The sequence below is a fragment of the Oreochromis niloticus genome, linkage group LG8 (assembly GCF_001858045.2).
Source record: "Oreochromis niloticus isolate F11D_XX linkage group LG8, O_niloticus_UMD_NMBU, whole genome shotgun sequence".
In the NCBI taxonomy this organism is placed as follows: domain Eukaryota; kingdom Metazoa; phylum Chordata; class Actinopteri; order Cichliformes; family Cichlidae; genus Oreochromis; species Oreochromis niloticus.
The window spans coordinates 30,444,236-30,470,156 of NC_031973.2; the positions used below are offsets into that span (position 1 = coordinate 30,444,236).

Below are 25,921 nucleotides of genomic sequence, written 5' to 3' on the forward strand. Positions count from 1 at the left end.
TTCCAAGAAATCCAAACATGGCAATGCTTGCACATACATGTGATTATGCGCAGAGGTCCACCCTACCAGCCAACCTCAGATCTCTACACAGACACACATGAATGCACGTACATTTACACACATCCAGAAATAACCTCCCAAAAATCAACCAAATTCCAAGAAATCCAAACATGGCAATGCTTGCACATACATGTGATTATGCGCAGAGGTCCACCCTACCAGCCAACCTCAGATCTCTACGCAGGCACACATGAATGCACGTACATTTCCAGAAATAACTCCCAAAAATCAACCAAATTCCAAGAAATCCAAACATGGCAATGCTTGCACATACATGTGATTATGCGCAGAGGTCCACCCTACCAGCCAACCTCAGATCTCTACGCAGGCACACATGAATGCACGTACATTTCCAGAAATAACCTCCCAAAAATCAACCAAATTCCAAGAAATCCAAACATGGCAATGCTTGCACATACATGTGATTATGCGCAGAGGTCCACCCTACCAGCCAACCTCAGATCTCTACACAGACACACATGAATGCACGTACATTTACACACATCCAGAAATAACCTCCCACAAATCAACCAAATTCCAAGAAATCCAAACATGGCAATGCTTGCACAAACATGTGATTATGCACAGAGGTCCACCCTACCAGCCAACCTCAGATCTCTACGCAGGCACACATGAATGCACGTACATTTCCAGAAATAACCTCCCAAAAATCAACCAAATTCCAAGAAATCCAAACATGCAATGCTTGCACATACATGTGATTATGCGCAGAGGTCCACCCTACCAGCCAACCTCAGATCTCTACGCAGGCACACATGAATGCACGTACATTTCCAGAAATAACCTCCCAAAAATCAACCAAATTCCAAGAAATCCAAACATGGCAATGCTTGCACATACATGTGATTATGCGCAGAGGTCCACCCTACAGCCAACCTCAGATCTCTACGCAGGCACACATGAATGCACGTACATTTCCAGAAATAACCTCCCAAAAATCAACCAAATTCCAAGAAATCCAAACATGGCAATGCTTGCACATACATGTGATTATGCGCAGAGGTCCACCCTACCAGCCAACCTCAGATCTCTACCAGCACACATGAATGCACGTACATTTCCAGAAATAACCTCCCAAAATCAACCAAATTCCAAGAAATCCAAACATGGCAATGCTTGCACAACATGTGATTATGCACAGAGGTCCACCCTACCAGCCAACCTCAGATCTCTACACAGACACACATGAATGCACGTACATTTACACACATCCAGAAATAACCTCCCACAAATCAACCAAATTCCAAGAAATCCAAACATGGCAATGCTTGCACAAACATGTGATTATGCACAGAGGTCCACCCTACCAGCCAACCTCAGATCTCTACGCAGGCACACATGAATGCACGTACATTTCCAGAAATAACCTCCCAAAAATCAACCAAATTCCAAGAAATCCAAACATGGCAATGCTTGCACATACATGTGATTATGCGCAGAGGTCCACCCTACCAGCCAACCTCAGATCTCTACACAGACACACATGAATGCACGTACATTTACACACATCCAGAAATAACCTCCCAAAATCAACCAAATTCCAAGAAATCCAAACATGGCAATGCTTGCACATACATGTGATTATGCGCAGAGGTCCACCCTACCAGCCAACCTCAGATCTCTACGCAGGCACACATGAATGCACGTACATTTCCAGAAATAACCTCCCAAAAATCAACCAAATTCCAAGAAATCCAAACATGGCAATGCTTGCACATACATGTGATTATGCGCAGAGGTCCACCCTACCAGCCAACCTCAGATCTCTACGCAGGCACACATGAATGCACGTACATTTCCAGAAATAACCTCCCAAAAATCAACCAAATTCCAAGAAATCCAAACATGGCAATGCTTGCACATACATGTGATTATGCGCAGAGGTCCACCCTACCAGCCAACCTCAGATCTCTACGCAGGCACACATGAATGCACGTACATTTCCAGAAATAACCTCCCAAAAATCAACCAAATTCCAAGAAATCCAAACATGGCAATGCTTGCACATACATGTGATTATGCGCAGAGGTCCACCCTACCAGCCAACCTCAGATCTCTACACAGACACACATGAATGCACGTACATTTACACATCCAGAAATAACCTCCCACAAATCAACCAAATTCCAAGAAATCCAAACATGGCAATGCTTGCACAAACATGTGATTATGCACAGAGGTCCACCCTACCAGCCAACCTCAGATCTCTACACAGACACACATGAATGCACGTACATTTACACACATCCAGAAATAACCTCCCACAAATCAACCAAATTCCAAGAAATCCAAACATGGCAATGCTTGCACAAACATGTGATTATGCACAGAGGTCCACCCTACCAGCCAACCTCAGATCTCTACGCAGGCACACATGAATGCACGTACATTTCCAGAAATAACCTCCCAAAAATCAACCAAATTCCAAGAAATCCAAACATGGCAATGCTTGCACATACATGTGATTATGCGCAGAGGTCCACCCTACCAGCCAACCTCAGATCTCTACACAGACACACATGAATGCACGTACATTTACACACATCCAGAAATAACCTCCCAAAAATCAACCAAATTCCAAGAAATCCAAACATGGCAATGCTTGCACATACATGTGATTATGCGCAGAGGTCCACCCTACCAGCCAACCTCAGATCTCTACGCAGGCACACATGAATGCACGTACATTTCCAGAAATAACCTCCCAAAAATCAACCAAATTCCAAGAAATCCAAACATCGAAATGCTTGCACATACATGTGATTATGCGCAGAGGTCCACCCTACCAGCCAACCTCAGATCTCTACGCAGGCACACATGAATGCACGTACATTTCCAGAAATAACCTCCCAAAAATCAACCAAATTCCAAGAAATCCAAACATGGCAATGCTTGCACATACATGTGATTATGCGCAGAGGTCCACCCTACCAGCCAACCTCAGATCTCTACACAGACACACATGAATGCACGTACATTTACACACATCCAGAAATAACCTCCCAAAAATCAACCAAATTCCAAGAAATCCAAACATGGCAATGCTTGCACATACATGTGATTATGCGCAGAGGTCCACCCTACCAGCCAACCTCAGATCTCTACGCAGGCACACATGAATGCACGTACATTTCCAGAAATAACCTCCCAAAAATCAACCAAATTCCAAGAAATCCAAACATGGCAATGCTTGCACATACATGTGATTATGCGCAGAGGTCCACCCTACCAGCCAACCTCAGATCTCTACGCAGGCACACATGAATGCACGTACATTTCCAGAAATAACCTCCCAAAAATCAACCAAATTCCAAGAAATCCAAACATGGCAATGCTTGCACATACATGTGATTATGCGCAGAGGTCCACCCTACCAGCCAACCTCAGATCTCTACACAGACACACATGAATGCACGTACATTTACACACATCCAGAAATAACCTCCCACAAATCAACCAAATTCCAAGAAATCCAAACATGGCAATGCTTGCACAAACATGTGATTATGCACAGAGGTCCACCCTACCAGCCAACCTCAGATCTCTACGCAGGCACACATGAATGCACGTACATTTCCAGAAATAACCTCCCAAAAATCAACCAAATTCCAAGAAATCCAAACATCGAAATGCTTGCACATACATGTGATTATGCGCAGAGGTCCACCCTACCAGCCAACCTCAGATCTCTACGCAGGCACACATGAATGCACGTACATTTCCAGAAATAACCTCCCAAAAATCAACCAAATTCCAAGAAATCCAAACATGGCAATGCTTGCACATACATGTGATTATGCGCAGAGGTCCACCCTACCAGCCAACCTCAGATCTCTACGCAGGCACACATGAATGCACGTACATTTCCAGAAATAACCTCCCAAAAATCAACCAAATTCCAAGAAATCCAAACATCGAAATGCTTGCACATACATGTGATTATGCGCAGAGGTCCACCCTACCAGCCAACCTCAGATCTCTACGCAGGCACACATGAATGCACGTACATTTCCAGAAATAACCTCCCAAAAATCAACCAAATTCCAAGAAATCCAAACATGGCAATGCTTGCACATACATGTGATTATGCGCAGAGGTCCACCCTACCAGCCAACCTCAGATCTCTACACAGACACACATGAATGCACGTACATTTACACACATCCAGAAATAACCTCCCAAAAATCAACCAAATTCCAAGAAATCCAAACATGGCAATGCTTGCACATACATGTGATTATGCGCAGAGGTCCACCCTACCAGCCAACCTCAGATCTCTACGCAGGCACACATGAATGCACGTACATTTCCAGAAATAACCTCCCAAAAATCAACCAAATTCCAAGAAATCCAAACATCGAAATGCTTGCACATACATGTGATTATGCGCAGAGGTCCACCCTACCAGCCAACCTCAGATCTCTACGCAGGCACACATGAATGCACGTACATTTCCAGAAATAACCTCCCAAAAATCAACCAAATTCCAAGAAATCGAAACATGGCAATGCTTGCACATACATGTGATTATGCGCAGAGGTCCACCCTACCAGCCAACCTCAGATCTCTACACAGACACACATGAATGCACGTACATTTACACACATCCAGAAATAACCTCCCACAAATCAACCAAATTCCAAGAAATCCAAACATGGCAATGCTTGCACAAACATGTGATTATGCACAGAGGTCCACCCTACCAGCCAACCTCAGATCTCTACGCAGGCACACATGAATGCACGTACATTTCCAGAAATAACCTCCCAAAAATCAACCAAATTCCAAGAAATCCAAACATGGCAATGCTTGCACATACATGTGATTATGCGCAGAGGTCCACCCTACCAGCCAACCTCAGATCTCTACACAGACACACATGAATGCACGTACATTTACACACATCCAGAAATAACCTCCCACAAATCAACCAAATTCCAAGAAATCCAAACATGGCAATGCTTGCACAAACATGTGATTATGCACAGAGGTCCACCCTACCAGCCAACCTCAGATCTCTACGCAGGCACACATGAATGCACGTACATTTCCAGAAATAACCTCCCAAAAATCAACCAAATTCCAAGAAATCCAAACATGGCAATGCTTGCACATACATGTGATTATGCGCAGAGGTCCACCCTACCAGCCAACCTCAGATCTCTACGCAGGCACACATGAATGCACGTACATTTCCAGAAATAACCTCCCAAAAATCAACCAAATTCCAAGAAATCCAAACATGGCAATGCTTGCACATACATGTGATTATGCGCAGAGGTCCACCCTACCAGCCAACCTCAGATCTCTACGCAGGCACACATGAATGCACGTACATTTCCAGAAATAACCTCCCAAAAATCAATCAAATTCCAAGAAATCCAAACATGGCAATGCTTGCACATACATGTGATTATGCGCAGAGGTCCACCCTACCAGCCAACCTCAGATCTCTACGCAGGCACACATGAATGCACGTACATTTCCAGAAATAACCTCCCAAAAATCAACCAAATTCCAAGAAATCCAAACAAAAAATGTTTGCACACACATGTGATTATGCGCAGAGGTCCACCCTACCAGCCAACCTCAGATCTCCACGCAGGCACACATGAATGCACATACATTTGCACACATCCAGAGATAAACGACCCCACAGAAACCAAATTCCAAGAAATCCAAAAAAGAAATGTTTGCACACACATGTGATTATGCGCAGAGGTCCACCCTACCAGCCAACCTCAGATCTCCACGCAGGCACACATGAATGCACATACATTTGCACACATCCAGAGATAAACTACACCACAGAAACCAAATTCCAAGAACTCCAAACAAGAAATGGTTGCACACACATGTGATTATGCGCAGAGGTCCACCCTACCAGCCAACCTCAGATCTCCACGCAGGCACACATGAATGCACATACATTTGCACACATCCAGAGATAAACGACCCCCCCAGAGAAACCAAATTCCAAGAAATCCAAACAAGAAATGTTTGCACACACATGTGATTATGCGCAGAGGTCCACCCTACCAGCCAACCTCAGATCTCCACGCAGGCACACATGAATGCACATACATTTGCACACATCCAGAGATAAACTACACCACAGAAACCAAATTCCAAGAAATCCAAACAAGAAATGTTTGCACACACATGTGATTATGCGCAGAGGTCCACCCTACCAGCCAACCTCAGATCTCCACGCAGGCACACATGAATGCACATACATTTGCACACATCCAGAGATGAACTACACCACAGAAACCAAATTCCAAGAAATCCAAACAAGAAATGTTTGCACACACATGTGATTATGCGCAGAGGTTCACCCTACCAGCCAACCTCAGATCTCCACGCAGGCACACATGAATTCACATACATTTGCACACATCCAGAGATAAACGACCCCACAGAAACCAAATTCCAAGAAATCCAAAAAAGAAATGTTTGCACACACATGTGATTATGTGCAGAGGTCCACCCTACCAGCCAACCTCAGATCTTCTCGCAGGCACACATGAATGCACATACTTCTGCACGCATCCAGATATTGACATACACACACACACGTGGTGAGTCTCCACCTGTTACAGGTCAGTGCAGCCTGGACTGTCTCGAGACAGACCAGACCACCTGCACCATAGACACTTCAAACCTCATCTCAGGACAAAAACCAAAAGAACAACATTAAAAAGGATAAAACTTACCTTAGAAACATGCTGTGTTATAGGAGACAGCGGCACTGCAGAGGTGAGGACAGGCATCTGTTTGAAGTAGACAAAACAGTAAGCATAGTCATACAGAGACATACACACACACAGGCTCCGAAAGCCTAGCCAGCAAATAAAGGAGAAAAAACCCAGACCGGGCCGCCTGGCCACACTATATTAAGGTGGACCTCCCCCAGGCTCCAAAAGCCTGGCCAGCCCTTTTCATAGTGTGGTACCGCCCCAGGTGTGTAAAAGAAAGCAGAAAAACCCAGACCAGGCCGCCTCGCCACCCTTTAGGTGGACCTCCCCAGCCTCCAAAAGCCTGGAGGCATTTTTTTACTTGCAAAATTTATCAGTAAAGTTTCAATCTCTGTTATCACCCCTAGACTAGACCAGCTGCACCACACAGACACTACAAACCTCATCTCTGGAGAAAAACCACAAGAACAACATCAAAAAGAAAGAAAACGTACCTTAGAAACATGCCAGGTTAGAGGAGACGGCAGCACTGCAGAGGTGAGGACAGGCATCTGTAGACGAAACAGTAAACATAGTCATACAGACACATACACACACACTCCGAAAGTCTAGCCCCCCCCCCCCCCAGGCATGGGAAAGAAAGAGGAAAAAACCCGGAAGCTGGTCAGAGATGATGGAAAGATGGATGGAGCTAAATACATGGGAATCCTGGAAGAAAACCTGTTTGAGGCTGCAAAGGACTTGAGCTTGGGATGGAGATTTACCTTTGCCCACAAACAATTTTATGGAGGAAAAACATTCCCATAAATATTCATAAAGATTTCTGTCAGAGCAAAATCTCTCTCTCTCTCTTACGTATTTGCTCCTCACCACATCCTATTCCTAACCTAGCCTAACAGTCATATATAGCTTTTAATTAATCCTGCATTTTTTTGGGGGGGGCGTCAAAGACATTTCTCACCATGAAATTACTCGATAGCTTAAAACATGAACAGATTCACTGAGTAATCAGAAAAGTTTAGCATGAATCTGGACATTAGATTTAAGATTTAAGTTAAGCTTATCAAATATCACTTGGTAGAAGCTCCTTACTGTTTGAAGAAATCTGCTGTCCTCTTTTGCCTGCATCTTTTTTTCCATCGAAGACTGACGTTATTCCATGTTAATTAGTTTTTCTCCGTGAAAAACACAGCAACTCATCTTATCCCTGGGCGCCAGAGAGTCGAGCTCCAGATCTCAGCAGAAACGTGCCAATAAAAGTTGGCACTTTTCAAACTGATACCAGGTTGATCCAGGTATCAGTTTGAAACGCGTTCTCCTCCGTGACGTCACGGTCGGAACGCATCTGCGTAACCATGGTTACAGCGGGACGCTTTGGCGCCCTGCTGCTCAGCAGCTAATGCTCAGTTAATATATAAATATTCCAGCTCTAAAACCAAGTAAAATAAATATACTGTATATGTGTATAGTGTGCCGCGTAAGCGTTCAATTTCTAGAAGAGACTGTAAGACGGACAGAGTTAAAAGGTGACCGATAGCAGCCATACTGAGGTGAGTTGTTGAGGATATGTCGAGCTGTGGATAAGCACGGCTGTTTTTGTGCTCTTATATACTGTTAGCCTGTTTTGGCTGGCGTTAGTGAAGCTGTTTTCAACTGTAGGTAACATTGTTGAACTCTAATGTTTAATGAATAAAGTCTCGATGTGACGATGTGAGCATGTAATTGTAATCCTGTGTTAATTTAAGCGTTTGGTACCGTTTAATATCCAGTACATCTGTTTGGTGTTTTGTTATAACATGCCCTGGAATAATTTTAAGTTTTACAATACCGCTGATTTACGACTCTTTGGTGACAGTCAACTGGGGGAGATGACATGGCGGGTCTCAGAGCTAGCTTATGTGAGCCAGCGGGGATATCTGTACATGCAAGTAGCCTTAAAATATTGATTATTCATTCTCCTGCTAGGTAAGAATTTGTGTTTTATACGTATATTGTTTCTTTCCATATGTTATCGTTTGGTTATGTTATGATGTGTGGTTAATGATTATTAGTGTGCTAATCGTGAATAAGCTAGTAAGCTTGAAAATTAGCAGCCATGTTATGATGTGCATTTGAACAAGCAGACTGCACTGTTGTTGCTTAGGGGCTATGAGCACACAAGGGCTGTATCCCAATTCAGGGTCTGCAGCCTTAAAGTACGCAGCCTCAACGATCCTCAAGGGCCGCGTACTTAAAGACCGCTAAGGCCGGAAGTGCGAGGCTTGTGAAATGGGACGGTCTAGCCTCCGTCGCGCTGCCCAGGTTGCCTTGCAACCATGATAGCTGGAAACGTGTGGTTGACAGAAATGAAGGAGAACATATTTTGTTCATTTGTTTGTTTGTTTCTACATGAAATTTGTGTGATTTGATAAGTATCTGAGGGTGAGACCACAGGACTGTAAAACATGATTGTTGGGCTTCATATCTGTACTGAACAGTCATTTAGAATTAGCTAGTAAATAACAATTAGCTAATGTTGTTTATGTATATATATGTGTAAAAAGAAAATGTACGAGCTGTGATAACTGTTTTTGATAGAATGAAGAGTAGACTGATATATTAAATATTCCTTTATTGGGTGAGAAAATCAGACCATGTCATAACTGCTTTAAGTCATACAGAATAGATATCAGAGCCTTAAACAGGCTGACTTCTGCTAAATGGGTCAAACTGGGCAGAAAGTCTACAAACACATAACATCCTTATAGAATATGATGTAACACTATAGATCAACTTACCTGAGAATATATAAAGCATATAAACAATTACAGCAATATGATGCAACAAACACAGCAGTGTAAAGTGTGTTGTGTTAGTCCCCGAAGGGAAATTACTCCTCTGCATTTAACCCATTCACCCAGTGAAGCAGTGGGCATCCACCAGTGCAGCGCCCGGGGAGCAGTGTGTAGGGGCGGTACCTTGCTCAGGGGTACCTCAGGGTAGCCGTTCAGTGGGGTCGAACCCCCGACCTTCCGATCATGGGGCAGACACTCTACCTACTGAGCTATCCCTGCCCTGCAGTGCTACTAATCCAAAGTACTCAAAGCTTCATAGAACTGAAACAAACATGTATTTTTAGCTCCATTCTGCTGCTGATACATACTTTAGGTTTCTGAATATTAAACTTGTTGCTGCCTTTCATAGTGTGTAACTTGAAGGCCCTGAGTACTTTCTCCCACACTGAAAACACTGGAATGATCACATTATTTGAACATTACCTAATAAGACTGATTCAGGACAGACAATTAGTTATTTTAAACTTTCCTAGCAGTCCTTCACAAACAGGGAACAGTCTGTCTATTCTCTCCATCTGTCAGCTGCTGCTGGCTCTTCCTCCTCCTCTTCCTCACACACTGCTGAGTTTGTCCTGGTGGATCATCAGGGGTGCAAAGCCTCACAGATGATGTGCAGCAGTGGGTCCCTCAGTCTGTCCTCACTCTGGACACTTGCAGTTGTCACACATGGAAATCAAATGTGTGATAAGCTGCAGGATTCAAACACAAGTGTAACTTATAAATACATGTTCATACTTTTATTCCACAATCAGAGAGAAAGAAACAGAGAGTGCAGGACAGACAGACAGGTGACAGTCTCAGGTGTACACACTGCTACAAAACAGCACAAGAGAAGGAGGATTTAGTGTTTGTGTTATTACGAGTGCTAAACAAGAAGAGTTCCCAGATGGTCCAGTGGACACATGTGTGACTCCTGTGATTAAAGCATCTTTCTTTCAGCTTAACGAGTGAACCGTCAGCTCGTTCAAACACACGTTAAAGTCCGTTTGGCTCGACACCACCGAACAGAGGCAGCAATATAACATAGCTAACATTAACAGTGCAGTGAATCCTGCTTGTGCCGTCATATTCAGGACTGCAAACCGAGCAGCATCACTGACTTTCAGCTTGTTGTGTTTGTGGATATATGACTGACTTTAATTATCCATAAAATCATCACATCTCTGTAAGACTATATTACAGAGATGTGACTATTATTTTAAAGGCTTTAAAACCAAGTAAACGCTGAACGTACAAACATCACTAATGGCAAATAACTTTGCCGCCACGTGGCCAACAGTAATGTTTAATGTTCCTCATTATTAAACATTTGCACATAAATAAGTGACATATTATTCAGTACTTACTTTTAACAGTTTACTCTTCGCCGCTCCGCTTCTGCCATCTGTGGCAAAATTATCCACACTGACTGCCGCGCTATGAATTGTGGGATATGTTGGGCCACGAAGTCTACACCGCCACATCCTTAAAATTCAGGGAAATGAAGGACGCATTTGAGGGCTGCATTTCGAGCAGCCTTTGAATTGGGACAGCCTTCGTCGCGTCGCTGTGACGTAATCGGCCTTAAAATGCAGCCTTTAAGGCTGCAGACCCTGAATTGGGATACAGCCAAGGTCTGTAGCTGTGTCAGAGCAAGCTTGTGTGAGCCAGCAGTGATATCTGTACACGCAGTACCCTTAAAGTAGTCGTTTTTTTTAACATTTTGCTGGCCAGCTATTTTCTTATTTACAAAGGCTATATGGAGACATTTTTATGGGCTCAAATTGTGGTCATAAATATTTTGTACTTGTAAATTAGTTTTGTACTTGTAAAAAAAGATTTGTATGTGTAAAAAGAATTTGTGTGTGGACTTAGCCAAAAAATACATGTGAAACTCTGCACTCAAGTTTCAAGTTACAAGTAACAAGTTACAAGTGACCCTATGTTTCTTCCTTTCATCTGATTGGTCAATGTCATGTCAATCACAAATTTAACTATCCAATCAGAGAACAGATGGGTTTGGCTGTCGGAGGCGCGCTTTTGATTTATACTGATTTATAAGTACAAAATATTTATGACCACAATTTGAGCCCATACATTTTGGTTATAGCCACAGACGCATTCTCTTACTGCGGAAGGAGGATCTTGCGGTTTTACAACTCATGGACTGAGGCTATGTCCACATGTACACGGGTATTTTTGAAAACGATTTTTCTATGCGTTTGCACCTTTGGACCACACGAAAACAGAGATAAAAATTCCTGCCAGGGTGGAGATTTTCGAAAACTCAGTTTTTGCCTTTACACGTGGAAGAGGAAAATGGAGAAAACACAGCGTCAAAGGTGTGCGCCTTTTTTGACGTCACATTGTGCGCCATGTTATTGTTTCGGTGAAATGAATTTCTACAATGGCGGACTTAGACAAAATACTGTTACTGTTAATTTTACTCTCTGCAGTGTTTAAATGCTTACATGTACACGCACAGTTACTGTCCCTCCACACATAGGACTCAGTTCTGCTTCTACGCCCCATCTTTGTTTACTCTTTCCCACCCAGGCTTCTAGACTTCTCATTGGCCAACATTTCTACAGGTTATGAGTATATCGTCACCTGTTGCTTCGGCCTGTTCCTGGGATTTTTTTAAATAACGAAAACAAAAATCTCCGTTTTCAAAAATACCCATGTACATGTGGACGTAGCCTGAGAAAGGACTCAATAAGTAATATGTTCACATATTCCAGGGTTAAACACAAGTGAGACTCAATCTGATATTAAGTGAAGTGTTGGTAACTGATGCCAATGTTTTTCTTCTTTCTCCCTGTTTAAATCCCATTCATATTAGGGACCCTAATTTTATCCTGCTACAAACATATTCACCAGTGTTAGTTAAGTTTCCTGTAAACTAAACATGTAAAGCGGATGTGAGAGAGGCTGTGGGGAAGTCCTGGAGTTCTTAAGGACGTACGTGCTCCAGTCCAGAAATTTGTATGAGATATTGGACACAGGTGGTAAAATGCTGTAACACCCTGAATAAATTGTCCTTTCTTGTTACAGATGTTGTTTCAGTTATTCTTTGGTAAGCTGACATATTTGTTACATAATCATATTGTTTATCAGAGGGAAAGTGTGAGCTTTAGAATACTGGAGCCTAAGGTTAGGTGCAATAATATTCAACTGTAATATTAGTTTATAACTACAGTAGGTGTTGTCAGTTAGCCAGTGTTGTGTCAAAAAGTCATGTCTGCCATAAACTAATTTCCGGTATTTGTCAAAAACCAGTTGATCATATTTAAACTGCTATAGCCAACTTTTTGGTCTATGTAATATGTGAAACGTATGTCAAAGATATCCATCATGATTGATATCGAGTCATCTTGTACCACAAACAAAATTCCTGTCACAAGGTAGAAGCTGCAATCAGTTTTTGGAGGTGATTTTTTATTTCTCATTCATTAATTTGACATTAAAATGACTTTAAGAGTAATCTGGCCAAGAGGACAGCAGAAATTGCAACAAATATAATAATAGTTCTCTAAACATATTTTAAGTGGCCCAAAAGGACTGGATTGATTTTTAATGTAGTTACAATAACACAGCGTTATAAATATACTTGAAGAAATAGGTAATTATTAAATTTGTTATATACCCTTTTGTAAATCATGCTCCCTAAAGTCTGTTTACCAATATAAGTAAAGACATTGGAAATCATTTTTTGGCAAACAATGACTTTTTGGCACAACACTGGAGGTAAAACAGGTATGATCCTTCATATCTGGAGTCTGAAGGTGCAGACATAAGTTCAGATATCCCTGGGATGTTTAAGAGTTTACAATTTCTCTGGTTCATTAGCTTTAGTCAGTTAGTCAGTAATTACTCAAGATTATTTCCCTAGTACTCCTGAATTCAAATAAATATTCAGGGGATTGGGCCCTGTGCTTTCCCACAGGTGAACTCAGGTGAAATGAAAGAAGTAGTGGATGCCCTCCTCCTCTGGCACAATGATAACTCAGAAAAGCTCCTTGGAGTAAGGAGATCAGGCTCAGAAGTGGTTCTTTCTAAGAATGTATATCTGTATTTATAAATGACATCCTAAGGATGAGTAATGCTTAAAGAAAGAGGAATTAAGCAGTGACCAGTGACACGTTTAACAATGTGTCATTGTTATCCACTATTCTATGGATGTTTATGAGTACAAGGTCCTTTTTTCTATCAAGTAACCTAAAAATGACTGGCTCCACCTTTAAAAATACTAACTTAAATAAACCAAGATAACCCAGCAGTCCATAGGAAATAATGTGTGGACTATGTCACTTAAGTTATTGTCACTGCAAATTTAAAAGTAAACATAAATGAACCAAAGAGGAAGTGACATGACTTTGAGGACAGATGTGATCAGATGGAAAGTGCAGAAAGCTGACTGATGTCGATCTGTGGCTGCATTAAATGTTGGTCTGTCCTGTATCAGGCATTCAGGATTTTCTTTGATGGCCATTTAGCTCTTATGGCATGAACTTGCTCAGTGCATTATTATTTGCTTTTCTACAGTCTGATATTTGTTTACTAATTGATTGATACAATGTATTAAATAAGTGCATAAATAAGATGTTAAAAACGTCATCATCATATCAAACATGATAGATTTGGAGGGAGTTTGTTTGGCACATGTTGACTGCTTTCTAATTATAACCAGAACAGGAGGCAAGAGCAGAGAACAAGAGTGCAGCAGTTTGGTGAAAGGAACAGGAAAGGTGAAGAAGAGGTGAGCATCCAAAAAACGAGCAAGAGGACAGTTTCAAAGGAGACATTATGGCACAATAAATGCTGTAAGAGCAGAGATTCATTCATATTTTTACTATTTTTCTTTAGCTTTTACTCCCATTGCTTACAATAAATCAAATATAAAGAACAAACAAGAACTCAAATTGCATTGATTGTTTAGTTCAGTATCACTCTGTGATTGTTTGACATTTCATATAAATGTGACTATAAAATATAGTCAATAATATTGAAAAGGTGCTGTTGCTGAGTGAAACTTCCAAAGTCTGGATTTAGCCCCAGTGTTTTAAGATCCTAGCAGCGCTCGTATTTATGGCCACATTTTTCAAAGATACGAGCTTTCTGGGTGCTGACTCAGGGGGACCACTTTAGTTCATTGAAACTTTAATGCCAGTTTAGTTTAATAAAGCATTAAACTGGTCGCATTTTGAATCCAATTGATAATAACAGAGCTATGCTGGACTTAAGCAACTTTGTTAGTGTGACGCCCTGCATATTTGAAGGATTACGATAAACTTCAGTTCTTACTAAATCTGTAACATTGCCTTGATCTGCCTACATCATTTTAAAATGCATTTTTTAAAATTGTTAAATGAGTTATGTGTCACTGTGCACAGAGAAACTCACCTGATGTAGTGGAAAGGCCATGTTCACCACTAGATGGTGACAACCTGGCACAGGTATTTTCTATACACACTAAATTTCACACGGAAAAGCCTTGCTGGGAATTTTTGTTTGCATAGAAAGTAAAGGAAAAAATGTCTTGATGTCTTTCTAGTGTTTTCAGTTGTGCTGTTTGTTCATAATAAATGGGTAGGGGTGCACAGTCAGTAAAAGTCACCAAGGCTCTGCAGAGCTCCAAACCTCCTCTGCCACAGACAGAAGCATCAAAAATGTGTGCTGGGAGCTTCATGGCATGGATTTCTACAGCCAAGCAAATGTATATGTATGTGGCCAAGAACCTTAGTCCATGTAGGGTATCTTAGCACAGTTTACTTGTGTCAGTTAGGTCAGCTAGTGGGAGGGCAGAGAGGGCAGACTTTACATTATTTTATTGTAGAGTGACAGGAACTGCCTATGAGCTTCTAATCGGGCAGAAATATTGACAGAAAATGTATCAAAGGAAATACATTGATGAAAATCAAAGAAGAGAAATATTTATGTGATGTTCCATTTTCCTGAGAACTGATTGGCTGTGATGACTCCTTCAATGCTACTTTGTCCTGCTAGTTAAGCCTGCTGTCTGTTCTCAGGCCTCCTCCTGTTTCACTGGCATATATCCATCACCAGAGGGCTCCACTGACCTGCCTGCTGACATCAGAGCACACCCCTTTGTCATGTCACCTGGCTGGAGTTGCAAAGCTGGACTCAGAACTGGCCCAGGCAAGTTCAAAGGCAGCTGTGGTAGAGAGAGCAGGGAGTATAGTAGAGCACCGGAAGGATGAGGTGGAAACAGGAACTGTGTAGATTCAGTGGTCTTGGCATCCTCCATCTGTCTCCATGCTCTCTTTACTGGCCTTCTAAAAACTTCTCCTGTAGCTGTAATTTTTGTTTAAATGTATAGCATTTAGAATTCAACTTTATTGTCATTACACATGTTTAAATAAAGGGTAACAAAATACAGTTTGCATCTAATCAGTAACTGCAATAAGAGCAGATTATATATAAGTTCAGTAGAGAGCAGATACAGTATACAGATGTACTGTTGTATACATATGTACAGATATACAGATAATGTAGCATACAGATGTTCTGTATTGCTGTACAGACGGGCAGATATACAGGTGTACTATGGACAAATATACAGATGTGCTACATATATACAGATGTAGCGGTGTGAGGTAAACAGATCTACAGAGTGCTATGAATATATCTACAGCAATGGAAGCATTGCTCTCTGAACAGACTGTAATAGTGAACAGTGTAGGCACTATAACAGAGACTTTACTCTGTCAGTGTCCTAAAACTATAGCAGTAACCAATGTGAGCATGTGGTGAATGTTGAGAATGACATGATCACGGTCACTGGGAGGAGAAGTGTAGAAGGGTTAAGTGAGTGTGGATGGAAAGGTTCAGCGGGGGACTGAGTTCAGTAGCGTGACAGCTGTGGGGAAGAAGCTCTTCCTAAACCTGCTGGTTTTAGTCTGAAGGCTCCTGTAGCGCCTCCTGGAAGAGAGGAGGAGCTGGAAGAGTTTATTGCCAGGATGAGAGGAGTCCCTGAGAATGATGCATGCTCGCCATAGACGTCTCTTCTTGTGGACATCCTCAATGGCAGGAAGTGAAGCCCCTGTGGTGAAAACTGCCCAACCCGCTGCAGTGCCTTGCGGTCAGCAACAGAGCAGTTCCCATACCACACTGTGACACAGTTGGTCAGGATGCTCTCCATTAGGACTGGGCGATATATCGAGTTTTTTAAAAATATCGATATATTTTCATACGAGATATAAGATGTGACAATATCGTTTATATCGATATAGTATATGTTATGTTATAATTATACTTGTGGAGCCACAAGTTTGCCTCTATTTCGTCCACTTTTGTCTCTATGCAACGTTACTGGGCCTCGCCTCTCCTTCACTGAACACAACTCCCCCTCCCCCATCGCTTCACCTGCAGGCAACGACAAGATGGACACGGCAAATCTCCGTTAACGAGTTACCGCGGATGGTTGGACGGCGTCAACGTGTTAGCGAGTTAACCGCACTAACGAGCTAACCGCGCTAACGACATGCATGGCCTAAAATCCTTTCATTTTCTCAAAAGTTGACAGTGCGCCTTATGTATGAATTCTGGTTGTGCCTACTGACCGCGAACCTATTTTATGTGGTATACAGCACTCAGCAATCTGTCAATAAATGTATTAGTTCGACTTTGGTAAGCTACGGAGCTGCACCGCTTGATGGATTGTCGGAGCATTACGGCTACCGAGGAGCCTCGCGGAGTAATACGTACTGTGCTTCAACGTAATATTACCGTATTGTGTGCGTATAAGGACCACAGATGGCACCTGTAAGAGACACAGTTACAAAGAGGATTTCAAACTCAAGGCTGTCAGTCACGCAGTAGAACTTGGGAACAGAGCAGCTGCGAAATCTGTCTGTCTTTGTTTTATGCTCAGTGTCTGTTAGTTTACATTTTGACTGCACAATTGTGAGCTCTTTGTTATGCACAAAAACAACATTGTTTTCTTTTATTTATGGAGCATTATTATTTTAATAAATGCTCATAAATTTTTTGAGTATTTTCTTCATGTACATCTGTATTAATGTGGCTACACAGCTTTGGCTAAGAACTCTTTTTGTTCTTACCTTATGGCTTAAAAAAAAAAATATCGAGATATATATCGTATATCGCCATCCAGCTAAAAAATATCGAGATATGAATTTTGGGTCATATCGCCCAGCCCTACTCTCCATCACACTGAGGTGGAAGTTAACCAGTATGTCAACAGACAGGTGGTTTTTCTTCAGTGTCCTCAAGAAAAAGAGGAGCTGATGGGCCTTCTTGACCAGGCTGGAGGTCTCAGTTTACCAGGTCAGATTCTCAGAGATGTGGGTCCCCAAGACCTTGAAGCTGGAGACCCGTTCAACAGCTGTGCCATTTATGTAGATGGGGACATGGGTATCTCCTCTCCCCCCCGAAGTCCACAATGAGGTCTTTGGTTTTGCTGGTATTCAGGAGCAAGTTATTGTCAGCACCACACAGCTAGGTGCTTTACGTCTTCCCTGTAGCAGACTCATCATTGTCACTGATGAGACAGTCACTGTGGTGTCATCTGCAGACTTGATGATGGAGTTGGATCCGTACCCTAGGTCTGCAGTCATAGAGGAACGGGCTCAGCACACAGCCCTGTGAAGTGCCAGTGTTGAGTGTGATGGTGGTAGAGCAGTTATGGCCTGGCCTAACATGCTGGGGTCTGTTAGTCAGAAAGTCCATGATCCAGGTACAGACTGAGTTGCAAAATCTACAAGTTTGGTAATCAGCATTGGAGGGGGTGACTGTAGTAAATGCTGATCTGAAGTCAACAAACAGCATTCTTGCATAAGTATTGCTTAAATATCTGAGTACACGTTGCAAGAAACTACATTCTCAGATCACATCCAGTGTGTGCTGGAAAATTTGCAACGATTCTACAAAAATGTTCCACGTGGTTGTTTTTATTTTCTTCCTACTGGTGGTGATCCAGTAGGGCTCCAGTCACTCCAGGCTCCCCTGTGGTTCCACAAAAACAAACAAACTCATGCGTCCATGACTGATCCTGCTGCTTCCACTGCATTTCACTTCTGTATGAATTGATCTTTTCATGACTTTTTACCTTGGACAAGCAGGAAACAGAGGTGACGCTGACTTGTGGCTTTGCAGGAGGATTCCCTTTAACAACAAGAGCATGCACACAGTTTGTTTTAGGCCACCATGAATAGCTCACATTGTAAATCACAAAGAGCCAGTATATTATACTGTAGCTTCCACTCACTGTGACAGGATGGCTCGTAGGAGGTGATTACACTCTGCTTCATTTGGTCCCAGTTCAGATTAAGGGACAACACATGGAAGGACGGAAACTGGAAACAAATGTTAGAAAAATATTTACTGTTAGAAAACATTCAGTGAAAACAATATCGATTTTTCTGTTTGGCTTCAAATCTGAGTCTCCAAAACCCAGTCAGACAGTAGAGTTGGTATAAACAGAGAGAGGAGATGAAGCTTCTTTTAGACAGAGGTATGAAAATATTTAGATTTACTTAAAAGGATAATTCTCTATTTTTAGGACATTCCACTTTCATTTTCTTGCCATTGAGCCATAATTAGCTTTAATTTCACTTAAAATACATGAACACAGAAAAGTAAGAGTGTGATTCTGGCAAAAGATAAAACCTAAAATGTAACGTTGTTAAAGGTCCGTGCTCACTGACCCCTCTGTCTCTTTTCTTAACTGCTGTATATGTGCTGGATTATTTGGACTACATTGCACTGTCCAGTTAGATTATGATTGTATCTGTGGGGCTTAAAAACAATGACATTTGTTCACACAGTGGATTCATTTTCAAAGATCAGGGAGCACTGCTTTAGGGCTGGTCTGGAGACATTAACTGGCTCTAGGTGACAGAAAGCGCTGTAAGGACTGAGAAAAAAAACAGTATTAATCCCTTTTTGGTGCACATTATGACAGCTGGGATTAGGGCTGTGCGATATGACCAAAATCTCATATCCCAATATAAGACATCTATCGTCCCGATAACGATATAAATCACAAAAATGTAACATTTTCTGTAAATTCTGTGAATGTCGGGCAGCTCGACTTGCGTGAAGTGTTTCCAGCTGGGCGTCGTTTACCTGGAGTCGAGTATTTTAACCGATGCATGAAACGATACATTTTTAGACATAAGTTGTAACGGCCGCCGTTTTCTTTGTGAGTATTTATTACACAGTAAAAGCCTGTTCTGACGTTTGAGTCTAAGGTTTATTTTTTAGCACCTGACGGCTCTTTTTTGCTTTTCATCCCTAAATACTCTGCATACCCTTTCAAGTTCAGTTTATTTTGAAAACTCTCAACAGGATATTGAGCTTTATTGTGAAAGGTTTATGTGGAAAATAAACAAGCGGACACGCGATGTTTTACCGTCGTTGTTGCTAACAACAACGCATAAAAACAGGCGCTTGTCCGTCTGTAGTGTGGTTATATTAAATATAAGAGAAAGAGAGAACTTTAAGAAATTAATATAGCCACTACAGTGACCATCAAAACGATGAAAAAATATTGCCGTAAACAGTTTATTTTGTGACACCACGAAACAAACGATAGCATAAAATGAAACGATAGACGTTTTTATATCGTCATCCGATATATATCGTTATATCGAACAGCCCTAGCTGGGATTTATGTATCGTGTATATTATGTGTTGAGGTTTTCTCTTTGTGACTGAGGTCCTTTCTGGCGGTGAGATTTGTGTTGAGCATGCAGTGCAGAGTGATCAGACACATATGTGCTGTTCCACAAACGGGATGTTTTTATTGTAGTCACTGTAGCAAGTGAGATCGGTGAGAAATAAACCAGGAGAGGTGGAAGGAAAAGATCAAACAAAAGATCTATTATTATTATTGTTATTAAAAGGCTAACTGTGTGGAGGGCTGAGATACTCGTCACTTCTGCAGACGAGCAGCAGAGACAGTTCAACAGGCCACAGAGTATTTTCCCAGAAGTCTCGGGGATCATCGAGATGTTTTCTGGCAAAACTGAGAGCAGCCTTTCTTCCTTTTGCTCAGCAGGAGTTTCCATCTTACAGTGTGATTTAGCAGGTGGGGGAACCCTAAAATCAGCTGTAGTGGCTCTTTGTAGATTGACACAACTGAAATTAATAAGATATAAGCAGATATTTCATGAGCTGGCTGATTTCCACCCTCTGACAGTTCACTGTTTACACTGTCTTTTTTCTACATTTAAGCATCACCAGCTGAAATTCGTATTCATCTCTGTTGCACTTGATGTAACAGACCACGAGCACCACAGCCATTGTGCATCAGTCACACACAGTTCTTTACTGTAAACTAACCTGATTATCCTGCACTAACCTGCAGAGGATTTTCATGTGATCTTTAAATAAAACAGTTAGTTTGCTTTGCAGCGTGTTTCACAGTATGAGAACTCCCATGTATGCTTTAAATTTATATCAAATGCCACTGAGCAGTCCTTACCTTTAAATATAAGCTCCCCTCTTCCTGACCTGTATTCTTTGTCCATCTCTGAGTGAAGTTATCTCCAACTCTTTTCTGTCCCTGTGAAATACAGCAGCTTTTAGCTAGCAACACACTGTGAGACACACTGCACAAAAACAGTTTGTGTGTTTGCTGATGTTTGTTGAGCTGATAAAAACATTGCATTTGAAATTACCTGCCACAACATGTTACTCCCTTTATGCTTGATCGTCTTCTGTAGGGCTCGTTAGATGCTGAAGTACAAAAACCACAACTTATGGGCACCTGCAGTCGTTCCAGAGCTGTGCCAAAAAACCAAAACCACACAGCGGCCCACTTGGACCCTTTACTATGGCACACGTCATCTCTCTGTATGTGACGTCCCCTAGTGATTATTTCAAAGAGGACTGAAGGCTCAGAGTGACAAAAACAATAAGTCCCTGCAAATTTGTTAAACCAAAAGTAACAAGAAAATGTAAGAAGTCCAAAGTACAGATATTTGTTTCAAAATGGGGGGGCTGTGGCTCACTGTATGCCGAACCAGTGAAACTCCCCTTTCTGTCAGTGTAAAGAAGTGACATATTTAACTGTTTTTCTACATGATAAAGAAAAAGCTGCTGTGACAAAGAAATCTGTTGGCACGACTCTTTGTACTTAAATCATAAGAAATAAATGTGTAAGATTACAGAAAAAAAGCCCAGACAGCTCATTGCCCAAACTGCACAGTTTTTCCTTTTGTTTTTTAAACTGTAGTCGTAAAAAACAGAGATTTCTGTAGTAAAAAGTGAAAAACAAACTTTTCTGTCATTTAATTGTTATTTGCTTGATGACTTTGTGTAGCATGAATGGCAATAAAGGATTTTTATCAATAGGAAAAGCTGTAAAACTTATAAAAACACAGTTAAAAGTCCAAATTTCATGCTTGTGCTAGTTTGTGGTGAGCAGCAGATCCAACAAGTTAAGAATTATTAATGACTGTAAGCGAGCGTTCAGGCCTGTGAGACTCATTTAGACACTCAGACATTGAGCCATGGCTCTGTGGTATGTGCACACATCTCTGCCATTCAAAGACACTTTGTATAACTTTATTTTATGTTATTTTTTAAATGTACATTTTCTTTTTCAGCAAAGCAACACTTTATTCAGTGTTTTCATGAAAACAGTATTTTTATGCATTAAATACTTGGGAGAACACACATGAGGTCTAAGGCCTGGACAAGTTTGAAACAATGGAAAATGGCAGAAAATAAAAACAGGGAGCAGTTTATCCAGCTGCTTTGATCAAGTCTGCACTCAGCTTTGAAGTCTACCATTTAAGTGCAGTCAGACACTGCTCACTTTACGTTTTCACTTGCTTTGTCACTTTTGCCCAACACACTAGCTTTTAAATCCAGCTCCCCCGTCTCTCTGCGTGCCTGCCTGCATGATATGATCCCTGTCTGTCTTTGCATGTGATTGGCTGCATGGTGTGCCCATCAAAATAAACTCCAACACTGCATAGATTCTAAGCAGGACTGAGGATTCGGCTCCCACATACCACATTAATAATTGACATGAGAAATTATCTCGGGGGCCAAATATAATTATATAAAACAGCCGTGGTTTAGAGGCTGTTTCTACCCAATAAACATCACACAGACCCACTGTATGCTTCACACGTCTCAGTTTATCTGTGTGCAGTTACCTGGAGGGTCAGAAGCTATTTCTTCTTCCTTGAAACTCGCTCCACTCCGTCTTCATCGCTGTGCTCTGCACACTGGTTGCTCCCCCCCATCATGTGAATGTTCTCAGGTGCTTTTGGCCAGAATTCATAGGATAGACACAGACAGGGTTCATGAATTATTTCCGGCAGAATACATATTAGTGATTGCTGAGATTAGGGACAAAACAGGTTTTAATTTTCTAAAAAATATTTTTTGATTTTTCAAAAACATATTTGCATATAATTGTTACACAAAGTTTTGGCTGTCTCACCATGTTTTGGTACAACTTGAAGCTGCTTTTCCAAGTTTGATTCAGTTAGTCTTGAGCGGAAGCGGCTCTTTGCAAGAGTCAGTTTTGAAAAGAACTGTTCAAAGTGGTACATTGTCCCAACAGAGATGCAAATTTCAGGGCATGTCCCGTCAGGATGGGAAAAGCCTCAGCATGAACGTACAGTTTGTGAAAGTCCAGCAGAGAGGCTGTTGTACTTAGCTTTGAGCTCGTAGTTGTTTTGCAGCCCAGTTATTTCCACTTGGAAAGAGTCTGGTAGTGATGCTCGAATCATGAACGAATCGTTCAATACTCGAGAATCACTTTACTGACTCATGAATCATGATTCACAAGCCCAACTGACTCACTGACTCATCCCTGTTGCTGTTAGCAGCAATATATCTAGCTTATAATTAAAATTGTGGAGAAAAACACAACATCCAGTATCTTAACAAAAAAAATTCTGCTCTGAACTGGAAGAAAAAACCCTGAGTAGAAGCTCACATCAAGACAATAGCTCCTCGGTTCACAGTAGCGTCGCTCTGCTAACATGCTAACAGTACATTTGAGCTACTCACCCCCTCCTTTCCTGTGCTGAATCGTAAGCGTAAGCCAGGGGTGTCAAACTCAAGGCACACTTTAGGTCGCGGGCCAAACAAGATAAATATTTATTGAACACACTAAAACAATGTTTTTAAAACATAAATATGAATAAAAACAGACAGGAATATTATTCCAGATTAAATAAACTTAAAAAAATAAACTTTAACTTTAAATATTTTGCTCTTCATAAAAATACAGGGAGTGCAGAATTCTTAGGCAAATGAGTATTTTGTCCACATCATCCTCTTCATGCATGTTTGTCTTACTCCAAGCTGTATAGGCTCGAAAGCCTACTACCAATTAAGCATATTAGGTGATGTGCATCTCTGTAATGAGAAGGGGTGTGGTCTAATGACATCAACACCCTATATCAGGTGTGCATAATTATTAGGCAACTTCCTTTCCTTTGGCAAAATGGGTCAAAAGAAGGACTTGACAGGCTCAGAAAAGTCAAAAATAGTGAGATATCTTGCAGAGGGATGCAGCAGTCTTAAAATTGCAAAGCTTCTGAAGCGTGATCATCGAACAATCAAGCGTTTCATTCAAAATAGTCAACAGGGTCGCAAGAAGCGTGTGGAAAAACCAAGGCGCAAAATAACTGCCCATGAACTGAGAAAAGTCAAGCGTGCAGCTGCCAAGATGCCACTTGCCACCAGTTTGGCCATATTTCAGAGCTGCAACATCACTGGAGTGCCCAAAAGCACAAGGTGTGCAATACTCAGAGACATGGCCAAGGTAAGAAAGGCTGAAAGACGACCACCACTGAACAAGACACACAAGCTGAAACGTCAAGACTGGGCCAAGAAATATCTCAAGACTGATTTTTCTAAGGTTTTATGGACTGATGAAATGAGAGTGAGTCTTGATGGGCCAGATGGATGGGCCCGTGGCTGGATGGGTAAAGGGCAGAGAGCTCCAGTCCCACTCAGACGCCAGCAAGGTGGAGGTGGAGTACTGGTTTGGGCTGGTATCATCAAAGATGAGCTTGTGGGGCCTTTTCGGGTTGAGGATGGAGTCAAGCTCAACTCCCAGTCCTACTGCCAGTTTCTGGAAGACACCTTCTTCAAGCAGTGGTACAGGAAGAAGTCTGCATCCTTCAAGAAAAACATGATTTTCATGCAGGACAATGCTCCATCACACGCGTCCAAGTACTCCACAGCGTGGCTGGCAAGAAAGGTGTCAGAGTGAATTGTTAAATGTTTGTCATTTTTATGCTTACCATCCATTTCTATATTGTTTAACTGTGGGATGAAAGGAATTTCACAGTCCCCCTCCCCAGATTCTCGAGGTTCTGGGTGAGGGGCTATAGTGTTTTATTGCAGATGCATCCTATCTGGAAGATCTGCTTCTTTTGATGTAAGCTTCCTGCCCAGCAGGAGGTCTAACACACACACATTTACACACATTTACACATTTACATACAGTGCCTTGTCTTTGTAACCAAGGGGGGTTATGAGGGGAGGTACTGTTGTTGTGTGTGAACTGTCTCTCAATAAAAGGCAGCGAGAGGAGGCCGGATTTGGGGTCATTTCGTAATGAGCTAAGATACCAACGAGGCCTCCCTTGCGCAAGTAATCGATCGATCGCTGTTGCCTTATTTTTCTTTCATGGGAATAAGTCCTGGATACAGCGGGGTCTGAGTTTAGACCCAACAAAAGGGTATAAAAGAAGAAAAACTAATGACATGGCCTCCTCGTTCACCTGATCTGAACCCCATTGAGAACCTGTGGTCCATCATCAAATGTGAGATTTACAAGGAGGGAAAACAGTACACCTCTCTGAACAGTGTCTGGGAGGCTGTGGTTGCTGCTGCACGCAATGTTGATGGTGAACAGATCAAAACACTGACAGAATCCATGGATGGCAGGCTTTTGAGTGTCCTTGCAAAGAAAGGTGGCTATATTGGTCGCTGATTTGTTTTAGTTTTGTTTTTGAATGTCAGAAATGTATATTTGTGAATGTGGAGATGTTATATTGGTTTCACTGGTAAAAATAAATAATTGAAATGGGTATATATTTGTTTTTTGTTAAGTTGCCTAATAATTATGCACAGTAATAGTCACCTGCACACACAGATATCCCCCTAAAATAGCTAAAACTAAAAACAAACTAAAAACTACTTCCAAAAACATTCAGCTTTGATATTAATGAGTTTTTTGGGTTCATTGAGAACATGGTTGTTGTTCAATAATAAAATTATTCCTCAAAAATACAACTTGCCTAATAATTCTGCACTCCCTGTATATCCTGTCAAAATTATGCAAGTTAGAAATATGAACATGCTG

At 41.6% G+C, this 25,921-nt stretch overlaps 1 protein-coding gene and 2 long non-coding RNA genes across 8 annotated transcripts in view; 1 reads left to right on the forward strand and 2 right to left on the reverse strand.

Moving 5' to 3' along the window:
* Positions 1–6,731: 6,731 nt before the first annotated feature.
* On the reverse strand, positions 6,732–8,043 carry LOC112847691 (uncharacterized). Its single transcript, XR_003221410.1, has 3 exons — positions 7,872–8,043; positions 7,274–7,330; positions 6,732–6,854 (listed from the first exon to the last, which is right to left on the reverse strand). It is a non-coding gene; the product is annotated as an uncharacterized LOC112847691 (long non-coding RNA).
* A 594-nt stretch (positions 8,044–8,637) lies between these two features.
* LOC109200687 (rab3 GTPase-activating protein catalytic subunit) overlaps positions 8,638–25,921 on the forward strand; it is a gene marked incomplete at its 3' end in the record, with an annotated part of 73,221 nt that continues 55,937 nt past the window's right edge. Inside the window, 3 exon segments of one of the 5 annotated variants that reach the window (XM_025909825.1) lie at positions 12,647–12,668; positions 14,288–14,351; positions 15,622–15,751. In XM_025909825.1, the coding sequence (XP_025765610.1) occupies positions 12,647–12,668; positions 14,288–14,351; positions 15,622–15,751 (216 nt within the window). 5 annotated transcript variants of the gene reach the window in all.
* LOC102077534 (uncharacterized) lies at positions 17,107–22,828 on the reverse strand. Of its 2 annotated transcripts, XR_002060838.2 has the most exons (5): positions 21,259–22,822; positions 21,063–21,143; positions 18,843–18,930; positions 18,684–18,739; positions 17,107–18,580 (listed from the first exon to the last, which is right to left on the reverse strand). It is a non-coding gene; the product is annotated as an uncharacterized LOC102077534 (long non-coding RNA). The 2 variants fall into 2 exon arrangements; XR_002060839.2 differs by having other exon boundaries at positions 17,107–18,739; positions 22,747–22,828.